We start from the raw sequence: 12,459 nt of genomic DNA on the forward strand, positions 1-12,459 counted from the left end.
TTTTTAGGATTTCCCCAATGAACATGAGATCCATTTGCATACAATGAGAAGCAATGCATGCAAATAGATCTCATGTATATTCATTGGGGAAATCCTGAAAACCCGACTGGATTGTGGCCATCGTTGCCCACCTCTGTTCTAGACATTAGGGATGTACAAAAGCAGCCCCCCAAAAATCTAGGGTGCACTGGCCTGGAAGACCGAGGGCCCAAAGGCAGAGTCCTGTCTTACCACCTTGTCCACTTTGTAGAACTTGGCAAACGTGAATAGAAGTGCTGGCCTGCAAATCTCCACAAGAGAGACAGCTCTAGCTGTGGCCCACTAAGAGACTACACAGCTGACTAAGTTTCTGCAAGAATGTGAGCTGACGAAATGACCCTATGGAGCCATCTGGAAATCTACTCTACTCTCAGCACATCTTTTCGATAGTATGGCCTCCAGAATTGCACACACTATTCCAAATGAGGCCTCACCATTTGCTCGCCAACTCTGCTTGCTGTCGTGCAAGTCTTTCCAAATCTTCATTCAGTGACTTGAACTTATTCACCCACATGTCTGAGGCCTTCAGGTCAGCAGCTTGGAGCTCAAAATCTCTGACAGAGACACCGGGGATGTAACTCAGGTCGATGCTGTCCACTGCACACTCGTGCGGATGGGTGATGAACTTAAAAAGACGAGCGCACTCACAAAATTCTCCAAAGCGCGCTTTGAATGACTGCAGGAAATTAGATGTGAAGCCCGCTAGCTGCTGAAGATCAAGATGTTGAGCAGGGTCACTTGCTGTGCATGCATCTTTAAACTCTCCCAGTTTTTCAAAAAGTAGTAAGGTTTTCAGGATATCCACAATGAATATGTATGAAAGAGATTTGCATATCAGGAAGCCAGTGCAGGCAAATCTTTTTCATACATATTCATTGTGGATATCCTGAAAACCTGGCCTGCCAGTAGATCTCAAGGACCGGACTTGGGCAGCCCTGCTTTAGGCTAATTATAACCACCAGATTTACCTATAAGAAATTTTTAAGATTCAACACATGTGGCATAAATATGCATGAGGCGAGTCCCTTTCAATTGGAAGGAAACTCCAGAGAGGACATGGTATGAAGTTAAGAGGTAATAAGTATCTCCTTAGATTACTCCTGAGCCTTTTTTTTTTTTTACAGAAAGGGTGGTATATACTTGGAATAGGCTTCTGGTAAAGGTGATGGATACAAAGACTGTATCTGAATTCAAGAACGCATGTGACAGGCACGTACGATCTCTTAGGGAGAGGAGGAGATAGTGGATGGGCAGACTGGAAGTGCCATCTGGCCTTTATCTGCCATAGTTTCTAGGTTTCTATGTAATGTACAACTGGCGACGAACAAAGGGAAGATAAAGAAGTATCCAAAGAAGAAATAGATGGTGTGGAGGGTCCATTGACCGGAATTAAAAAGGACCCTCCAGAGAAATTTCTTCATCTCTTACTCTGCCCGCCTCCACCATTTCGTGCTTCTCCATGAGCCAATCAGTACAGGAGAAAGGGAGCACAATAAGGTAAGTTTCATGACCAAAAAGAAACAGAAGAACCTCAAAGTCATTGGTGTCCTAAAGTGCTCCTTTACCACAAATGCAGTACAAAGTTATTTTGTTTTTTTAAGAAAAAGGTAAATTTTTTTTTTTTTTATAATTCTTTATTCATTTTCATATTTTACATGAAGTGTACAAAATATTGAGTTACAACTAATGAATACACAATATCACTTTTATATCTATTACATAATATTCTGAACAAATTTTTTTTATCCCCTCTCCCACCCCCCACCCTTCAAGTACTTTCCAATCACCTTATACATATTGTATACATATTATAACATGTTATGTAAAATTATTTTCACTACCCCCCCTCCATGTGTGCCATAAAGAAGACAAGATAAAGAAGAAGATAAATCCTACTATTCATTCAGTACAATAATTTGTCAATGGCCCCCATATTTTTATAAATTTAGGATATGTCCCTCTTTGTATTGCTATTACTCTTTCCATTTTGAATATATGACAAATTGTATGCCACCAAAATGTATAATTAAGGTTACTATGTTTCTTCCAGTTATTGGTTATATGCTGAATGGCAACCCCTGTCATGACTAGTAAAAGCTTGTTATTTTCTGGTGAAATTTGACTTTTTTTTCTCATCATCATTCCAAATAACACTGTATCATATGATATTGCTACATGATTTTCCATCAATTTATTAATTTGTGGCCAAATTGCATTCCAAAAACTTTTAATGTAGGGACAATGATATAGTAAATGATCCAACGTTCCAGATTACAGTGCCAGCATTTATTGGACTTAGAACTATCTAATTTTTGCAAACGTGTAGGGGTCCAAAAAGCTCTATGTAATAAAAAGAACCAAGTTTGTCTCATAGATGCTGACACTGTACATCTCATTCTCCAAGACCAAATTAGTGGCCATTGAGATGCAGTAATTTGATGCTTAATCTCAATGTTCCAAATGTCTCTTAGACCATTTTTTGGTTTTTTATTCAAATATCCAGATATTAATTTATACCACAATGCGGCTTGATGCCCTAGGAAGTCTGCTTGGAAGCATAAGAACTCTAAACTATATTGATTATTCAATGTTTTCCATTCAGGGAACCCAACCTGAATGGCCTACTTCAATTGCAACCATTTAAAACTTTGTTTTTTACTAAGACCAAATCTATGTTGCAATTGTGAAAATTCCAGCAGTTTACCTTCCGAAATAACATCATTCAGAGATCTAATGCCTGCAATAATCCAGTCCTTCCAAAGGATTTGAGCTCCGCCAATTTTAATCTTGGAGTTTATCCATAAAGACTGATTAGTTGACTTGTTTATTGGGGCAGGTGTTAATTTACTAATAAACCTCAACGTTTTCCAAGTATCCATTAATATCTTATTTTCTCTGTATCTTCTAGGCATGTTGATACTTGGAAGATGAACTAAATTTAGGGGAAACATAAGGCGCCATTCCAAATATAACCAATCCGGTGCATTATCTATCAGTTCTGGGAGGATCCAATACATACCCTGACGTAAAATATAGGCTTGATGGTACCTATAAAAATTTGGAAAATTTACCCCTCCCTCCTTAATTGATTTTTGCAAAGATACCAAAGCTATTCTATGCGTTTTACCAAGCCAAAGAAATTTCGTTAAAATGCTATTAAGCTTTTTATAAAAGGACCCCTGAAAATAAATAGGTATCATACTCATTTGGTAGCAAACTACAGGCAAGATCATCATTTTAATAGTTTGAACTCTCCCCCACCAAGAAAGATGTAACGGATTCCATTGCTCACATAACTCTGTAACTCTTTTCAATACAAATTTTTCATTTTCTTTTACTGTATCTTCAATTGTATTTTTAACTTGAATGCCAAGATATTTAAATCCTTCTTCTTTCCATATGAACGGAAAAGCGTCAAATAATCCTTTTACACAGTGAACATTTAAAGGTATAAGTTCAGACTTACTCCAATTAATTTTATAACCTGAAAATTTGCCAAACATATCAATTAATTCCAATAGACAAGATAAGGTAGACTCTGGATTCCTCAAATAAAGTAAAATATCATCCGCATAAGCCAAAATTTTATATTCCATATCAGAATAAGGAATACCCTGTATCCCCCTTGCTTGCTGTATTGCTAACAATAAGGGTTCTAATACAACATCAAATAACAAAGGATATAAAGGACAACCTTGTGTAACTCCCCTCTGCAATTGAAAACCATCAGATATCATATTATTAATATTTAATCTTGCAATCGGGAAGCTATACAATGTTTTTACCATTTGTATAAATCCAGAACCTATACCAAACCATTCTAAAGCCTGATACATAAAATTCCATTTTACCCTATCAAACGCTTTTTCTGCATCCAAGGAAACTGTAAAAGCCGGTTCATCCATTTTTTTTTGATAAATTTAACATATGAAACAATAATCTAGAGTTATTAGAGGAATGTCTTTTAGCAACGAAACCCGTCTGATGCGTGTCTATAATATGTGGGAGAGCTTTGGCTAATCTCAAAGCCAAAATTTTTGCCAAAAGTTTATTATCCACATTTATTAACGATATAGGCCTGTAGTTTGAAACCAAAGTAGGATCTTTATTTGGCTTAGGCAAAACAATTACTATTGATTCAGCCATAGTACCTTTAATATCACCTTTTATAAGTTGTGTCTGATATAAATTTAGTAAATATGGGGAAAGGACATTTTGAAATGTTTTATAAAATTCTACTGTATAACCATCACCACCTGGAGCGGATCCAACTCTAAGAGATCTCAACGCTGTTTCTAATTCTTTTAATGATATAGGTTAATCTAAACTCCGTTTTATATGATCAGGAACCTTAGGTCCAATAATTAAATCTAAAAAATTTTTACCATCTTTTTGCCTCTCCAAATAAGACTCGGAAGAATACAGGTCCTTATAAAATTTTAGAAATTGCTTTAAAATTATATCTGTTTGATTGGTTATTATACCATTATCATCTTTTATCCCATTAATGTTAGTTCTTCTTTTTTTTGCTTTAAGATAATTTGCCAATAATCTTCCCGCCTTATTAGAATTTCCATAATACATTGTCTGTTTGGAAAACAAGTCTTTTCTTATCATTTTTGAAGCTAATTCGTTATATTTACCTTTTGCTTTCAAAAGAGCTTGTAATACATCATGTTCCCATTTGCTTACCAATTTAGTTTCTAGTATTTTAATTTCTTTTTCTAACTCTATATACTGTTTTTTAATCTGTTTCCTAACAAAAGCCGAATATGATATAATATGACCTCTCATAGTCGCTTTAAAAGCGTCCCATACATTTTCAATAGATGTATCTTCCACTAAATTAATTTGAAAGAAATCACTAATTTGTGTTTTAAAATTTTCCAAAAATTTTTCATCCACAAGCAATGCATTATCAAATCTCCAAAGAGGTCTTCTATTTTCTAACTGATCTAATTGTAAATCTATCCATACTCCCGCATGATCCGAAATGATAATGGGATCAATGGAAGCCTTAATCACTTGCTGCACCTTATGTGATGAAATAAAAATATAATCTATTCTTGAAAATGATTTATGAACCTGTGAACAAAATGAAAATTCCTGATCATTAAAATGAAGAATGCGCCATATATCCTTCAAATCACATGATTGAACCAAATTATCTAAACCTATAAGATTTTATACTTTTACCTGGTTTTTTATCCATTAATGGATCCATTACAGCATTAAAATCTCCAGACACCACTAAATTAGAAGCAGCCAGTGGTAACAACATACTCTGCAATTTTTTAAAGAATTCTGATTGATTCAAATTAGGGGCATATATATTGAACAACGTCAGGGCATTATTTCCCATACTTATATCAACATGTAGCCATCTTCCATGTGGGTCCGAATTTACTATCTTAAAATTGGCCATACACTTTTTATTTATAAGAACTGCTACTCCTGCTTTTTTACCCTCTGCTGGAGCAAAAAAACATTCTTTCACCCACCCACCCATTAGTTTCTGTGATTCCTTTATATTAAGATGGGTCTCCTGCAGACAATAAACATCCGCGTTTTGCTTCTTTAAAAATGATACCTTTTTCCTTTTGATTACATGATTCAGGCCATTGACATTAATAGAAAATATCTTAAGACATAATATATTTTATACTCCTTATCATAATCTTCCTCTTCCCTTCTTCCATAACTAAGATCTAAAAAACTTCTCCCCATGGCACACATTCTTACCTCCAAATTACCCAATCCTTTATTAATCTTTTCCTTAATCATCCTAGTAATATCTTTAATACCCACCTTCTTCCCACCCCTCCCCCCCCAATATAATGACTGCTTAAGGACACACATTGGACAGTAATCCCAACTTCCCCCCTCCCCCAGGCAACCAATATTTATTAATAACCCCTTTATCCTTTGAGACAAACTCACTACCTCTCCACAATATATCTAATTATATCTCTCTTCTTTTTCCATTTTAAAGTAATTAATTTCTCTATCTATTATTTAACCTTTAGTCACATAACCATATTTATTTCCTAACATTCCATTAATGCATTTTTATCATTTCACCAATCTCTAATTCATTCCCCCAACATTTTATTTCATTCAAGAAAATTCTATCATAGTCATATATTTAATAAAAAGTATCATTTTCCTATATCTTATATTATCTAATCCATCTTCTCCTATCCTCCTTTAAATATCCAACAACAAATATCCATCTCTTCATATATTTGTTTAAAAAAAAATTTCAATTTTATAAGTTTTTATCCCCTATTTGTATTTAAACATTTGTATTTCATTTTCAAAATAATTTTTTTTTTCCCCCTTTTTATATTTCCTCTTCTCCAAATTAAATCCAATCTTTTTAAAACTATATTATCACAACATCAATCTTTACATTCCTTCAGCTACCAATAAATTCTTATGTATCTTTCTTTTATATTATTCATTTTCCTTTCCTTTACTTGCATTTAAATATCATATAACTTGTCCTTTCTATCATTAGTCCATTCTGCAATCTTTTCCTTATTGTCCTTTCATTCTTTACTTTCTCCTTTTCTGACATTAAATAAACTGAACTTTCATATTTATTTATCTCCATCCATCCACTCTTAAAGACTTTTGACTGCCAATTGTCATTCATTTTTTTTTTTTTTTATAATATCCTTTTAGTCTATCAATCCTGCTTTCTTCTTCTTCACATCTATTTATTTTCCTATTCAGTCTTCACTTTTCCTTTTGTGTTAATTTGTCCAGTCCTTTAATCCTTCTTGTTCATTCTTTACTCCAACCATCCATCTTTCAGTCTCCTAAAAGTTCAATCTAATAACTTCACTTTAATGTCTTTCCAGTCTATCCTTCTTTCTACTTTCTTTTTTACATTCTTTTATTTTCTTTTTCACTTGTTCATTTTTATTTCCTGTTCTTTGTTGCATATTCTTCTTTTTCCAACAAACAAAAGTCCCATAGTTCTTTATATTTAATTTTTTGTTCAATATCCACCAATCCAGTCTTAGTATTTATCCCTTCATTTCAACACCCATTGTGCTAAAATGACATAGGTTCTGATTTTGAAAGAAAGGTCTTTAGTTTTTCCGGATCAACAAAATACAAAGATTTATCCCCACAAGATACCCTCATTTTTGCTGGGTAATATAACCCATACTTATATCCTTTTTCCTTTAATTGAGATCTCAGATCAAGGAATTTCTTCCTAATATTTGCTGTATTTTTAGCAAAGTCTGGTAAAAACCATATTTTGGATCCTTTATAGTTTAAGTTTTTATCTTTTTTGGCAGCATTTAAAATTTCTATTGCTTGCTGGTATCTTAACATCTTGAATATTAATGGTCTTGGTCTCCCTTGATTTTTCAGACTCTTTATTGGAATCCTGCGCGCCCGTTCTATTTCCAAAGGCTGTTTGAAATCCAACTGCAATAATCTAGGAATTAAATTTTCTAAAAACTGTATTGCATTTTTCCCTTCCAAATTTTCCTGTATTCCAAAAAGTTTTATATTCTTTCTTCTTCCACGGTTTTCGTAATCTTCCAGCTGACTTTTCAATTGAATTATTTCCAAACTGTCATTTTTGCATCTTTTTCCTTCACATTCTAAGCTCTCCATTTTAACTTCTAACTCTGTTGTTCTTTTATTAGCTACTTCCATTTGTCTGTGTATATTCAGGATTTCTTCCTTCAGTTCTGCCATATTACTCATAGTCTCTGTCAGCATTTGTTTGATTTGCCTCAGTTCCCCCATAACTTCAGCTTTGCTTAACTCCTTTGATACATCAGCAGGAAGCGGAACCTTACTCGGGGTAATTTGATCCTGCTTCTGCCTTTTCACAGCCCCTCCGGTTTCACTCTTACTCTGTCGGGTGCTCGCCATGCTCCCGCTGTCCTCTCTGATGTTTTCAGCCGAAAACAGTTTAAAAGGAAATCTTTATTTATTCAACGATTGCCCAGGTAAGAGGAGCGCTGCGATCACACGACCATTTTGTGTGCGAGCTGCGGTTGGAAATGAACCCAGTTCCCCTGGTTTTCAGACTACTGCATTAAGTTACTCAGCCTTTGGGTGCCTAGATACAGATCAATCAATTTCTAAGCCAGCCAGTCAATTTAAGGCCCTTTATAGTTTTTATTTATAATTTCCAGATAATAAAACTGTCAGAAACCTTGCTGACATCTAAATACACATTTAGCACTCTTCCCCAAAACTCTCTGGTCACAGAATCAAAGAAATCAATTGGAAAATATTTGAACACAACAGAGGCAGTGCCTTTAGATCTCTGTCACACATATTCTATGTGAATAGCCTATAAAACCAACTAACTGGACAGGTCCCATAGAGTGGCAAAACCACTCCTCAAGTATCCATCTTGACTACCTAAATGTTAGATATTCATGCTACACTAGTAAAGGCCTTTGCCACGGCACACCCTGGTTTCTGTGCCTACCTTTGCTTGCTGGTAGGTAGGCAACTGAAGGAGGTCATCCTTCTTCATGGTCCGCAGAAGGTTCCGGAAGTAACTCAGCATTGCAGCCTTGCAGAGGCGACTGCCACCAGATACGCTGTCTTGTGTCGGTGAGCTGTGGTAAGAAAAAAGATGCAAAAAGGCGGTCATAAGAGGCGCAGCATGGCATCAAGACCACACCCATTTTTCAATCCTGCACACAGGCAGAGCCATATGCTCATTTCACCAAAATGAAGCATCTTTCTCATTCTCTCTACAGAGGCAGCACAGCCTTGCATCCTCAACCCCCAGCAAGTATGCCCAGACCCAAGGAAGAAGACAGATCATAAGAGAAGCCAGCATATTTGGGCAGTAAAGGCCAATAACGATCAGCGTGGTGAAAGAAAATGATCTCAGCAGAACTAAGAGAGACTGTTCTCAGGACCCCCATTTTTTGGTTACTCACTCCTTTGTCACTTTGCCTGTGGTTCCATCTACTATTTCAAAATTCTGGTCCCCCCGTGTCCAATTGAGACTGAGAGTCTGGCAGGCTGGGTCACACTGTGCCAAGAACACCTGAGGTCCCTGGAAGGCCTGTAACTGTTTCACTGCATAGGGCTTTGGCAGCCTCATATGATCCTCAGGCTGTTGCCTCCGATTTATTGCCCGGTCTACTGCAGCAATGTCTGCAAACTTGCTTCCTGCAAGCAGAAGCACTACAGAGTTAGAATAGGAGAGCCGGTAGGTACGCATAACCCAAGCGTTAAGGAGCCAAAAAAAGAAGAGTTCTGTTATCACTTTCCTTACCTAGCACCAAACTGGAGATATAGATGGGGTAGATTAGATTACTGAGAAGCGCTCCCTGTACTCCCAGCACGTTCCAGCGGGTAAGCTTATCGCTGCCAGACATACAGCACACACGGGCAGCCAGCACACATGGCCGGCAATACGAGGCTGGCTTTAGGGCCCCCTTGGCTTGGATGTGAAGAGCCAGTGAGGAGTCATACTCCACACAAAGATTACTGTGAAAAGTGTGTGAAAAGCGTTAAGGATCTGACACAGGGTACTCCATCTGTGAAACATACTATGAGCGGGCATGTGCCATTCAGCAAGTGTATTTATTGTAGTTTTCCCCTCCTACCTTTTGTTCTTATTGTAAGTTTGTTTTATGTCATGTTTATTCACTGCTCATTCCTCCCATTTTTTTATTATTGTAAAATGCTTAGAATTTGATAAGCGTTTAATCAAATTTTTAATAAACTTGGTATGCAATGCATGTGTAATCAGAAGTGTAACTCAAGAGTTTCAGCACATATGTGCACACAAGCTATCCTCTGCAAGCATGTGTGTATGCACATATGGTTGGGCGCATGCTTCCCTGGAATGTGCATATATGCTTATAGGCATGTACACCTTGGTAAGTACATGCTCCCTGAACGTTCCATAAGCATGTGCACATATATGAGGGAAAAGAAAGGAGAATCAGACTTACTGGAAGTTCTCAGCTGCTCCAGAAGGATTCTTGCTAAGGAAGAGATGCAAAAAGATCTTGGGTTTAAGACAAAGCAGACCTGTGTCCTCTGCGTAACAGAAGATGGATTTTTGCATAGCCAAAGGTTTTCCACTATGGAACAGCATCAGTTGCTTGTAGAAATACCTGTTGGCGAAAGACATTCACCATTGCCCATTCGAAAGCATCACAGGCATTCCACAGCCAACAGCAGGAGTACAAAAATCTCAGATTAGAAAGTGAATTCTAGGCATCTCCAAAGAAGGATCTATAAGGGAATCAAAAGGCATCCTCTGGGACCCTCTTGTCCGTGCAGTCGTCTACGTGACCTATTTCAGTGATACGATCTAAGTATTCATTCATCCTCTATGTACTCACCTCTGCAGCGCTCTGCGGGCAGTGACCAAGGCATGCATATCATGCAGTAACAAGCCATTAAACTCCAGCCAGCCGGTATAGGACACATCTCCTGTGCCCAATGCTATTGCCTCATATACCTCTCCATAACAGTCTGGGCTCTCTGAAACCTCTGCAGGTAGTAAAGTAAGCGGACACCAAGAGTTGTGCATGAGAAGATCTGCGCCTACTGTTATGTTAGCATATTACTAGAAAAAAAATACACAATGCTGTTACTATTTCTTGTGAACTGCTCAGAATAGTACGAGAGGCGTTCAATATTTTATCCACCTTAGTAGGGAAAAAAAAAAGTGTTTTATTTTTCAATACAGTCTCCCCCAATAGCTCCATTCACTTTTCCTGCAATGACTTTAACCTCTTTGAAAATAATTCTTTTTGACCTTCAAATCAGGATGTTACAGCTTCCTTGATGTCTTCAACGCTTGAAAACCACTGTCCGAGAGATTCAAAACTCAACAGGAAATAATCTGAGGGAGCCAGGTCAGGACTGTAGGGTTGATGGTTCAGCTCTGAAACCCACATTCTTGGATGGCAGCCCGTGATTGTCATGACATGTGCACCAGTACATTGTCGTGAAGAAGCAGCACGCCTGCTGTGAGTTTTCCTCATCTTTTCACCTTGACTCACGCAAAATGATCATTGTGTTGGCAAAACTCTCCCCAGTTATGGATGTCTTGTGTGGCATGAACTCCAGAAGCAAAAGTCCATCATCCTAGAAGACAGCGCCATGACTTTGCCTGCAGATTTTTCTGTCTTGAACTTTTTTGAGGTGGGGGAATGACTTGTGCTTCCACAGCATTGCCTCCGTTTTGGACTCAGGATCTCTGTGATATACCAAGTCTCTTCTCCAGTCACCAAACGATGAAAAAAATTCACTTGGTCTTCACGGAGCATCTCCAAGTTCTCTTGACAGCACTGGAGCCTCGTGGCCATGACATGGCATCAGCATTCTTGGAACCCATCTTGCATGAACCTTTGACATGCCCAACCTTTCATGAATTATTTTCCAAACTGTACCTGCTGAGATGCCCATTTGTTCAGCTGCTATTTGGTAAACCTTAATTCATCTGACAAAATTAAATCCTTGACTTTATTGCATATTTCTGTGGAAGTTGCTTCCACAGGCTGTCCAGTGTGATGGTCATCTTGAATGGACTCTCTACTCCACTTAAACTGCTTGCTTCAAAATTTTACTTTGTAGGATGATGGGGCACTCACCAGAAACTGCTGTCATGCATTCATGGATCTCCTTTTGCTGTTTCCCTTCTTTTGTGAGAAATTATCATTGAATGGTGCTCCAAATCTAGCAGTTTCTTACTTGATTTGCACGGGGACACTCCTGACATCCTGTCTCTTGGAATGTTTAGGCTCACATTGAGCCACAACTGTGCATGAGTAACCTGGAGATGTCACATGTTTCAACACACTTGCTACTTTCTTTTATACTCAGGTAGATAAATTATTGAATTCCCCTCATAGATGATGTGTGGTGGTAAATTTTTAAAATAAACCACTTCTCATGAACAAATGCCCTGCCCCTCACTTCTTAACTTTTAGAATCTTTCACATCCTCCAGCCTCTCGATTTGTATCCAGAGTCTTCCCTCCCACCCCACATTACCCCACTCCAGGATAAATACTACTACAGGCCTCTGGTATGTGTCTAAGGATTCTTCCACATTACCCCGCTCCAGGATAAAAACTGCCAGAGAACTCTTGCAGCTCTGATAATCCTTAGCATTTTCCAACAGATGATCATAAATGAAACTGCTGATAGCGGCACAACGGTCTTCATGCACCAGCAACGTCTCTATAGGGGAGGGACAAACATATCAGAGATGTCAATAATATGCAAGCAGCAGAGAGAGGGCAAGAACACAGAAGGAACACAAGGTAACATGGTGTCCAAGGTACATATGGGGCTGGAGAAGAGGGTGAGAAATTGCAAAAGAAGAGTTGGGAGTGAAAGTATGCCAGGGACCCAGAGTATGAACATGTAGCGCTGTGCTTTTCAACCCAGTCCTCAG

At 37.8% G+C, this 12,459-nt stretch overlaps 1 protein-coding gene across 3 annotated transcripts in view; it reads right to left on the bottom strand.

The window, feature by feature from the left end:
- LOC117365620 (adenosine deaminase domain-containing protein 2-like) overlaps window positions 1-12,459 on the bottom strand; it is a 54,444-nt gene that overhangs the window by 6,666 nt on the left and 35,319 nt on the right. For all 3 annotated transcript variants that reach the window (XM_033956188.1, XM_033956189.1, XM_033956190.1), the window contains exons 6-11: window positions 12,117-12,242; window positions 10,395-10,545; window positions 9,999-10,163; window positions 9,314-9,528; window positions 8,973-9,207; window positions 8,510-8,642 (exon numbers count right to left, since the gene is read on the bottom strand). In XM_033956188.1, the coding sequence (XP_033812079.1) occupies window positions 8,510-8,642; window positions 8,973-9,207; window positions 9,314-9,528; window positions 9,999-10,163; window positions 10,395-10,545; window positions 12,117-12,242 (1,025 nt within the window). The remainder of the gene's footprint in view (window positions 1-8,509; window positions 8,643-8,972; window positions 9,208-9,313; window positions 9,529-9,998; window positions 10,164-10,394; window positions 10,546-12,116; window positions 12,243-12,459) is intronic.

This window comes from Geotrypetes seraphini, chromosome 8 (genome assembly GCF_902459505.1).
Source record: "Geotrypetes seraphini chromosome 8, aGeoSer1.1, whole genome shotgun sequence".
NCBI classification, from domain to species: domain Eukaryota; kingdom Metazoa; phylum Chordata; class Amphibia; order Gymnophiona; family Dermophiidae; genus Geotrypetes; species Geotrypetes seraphini.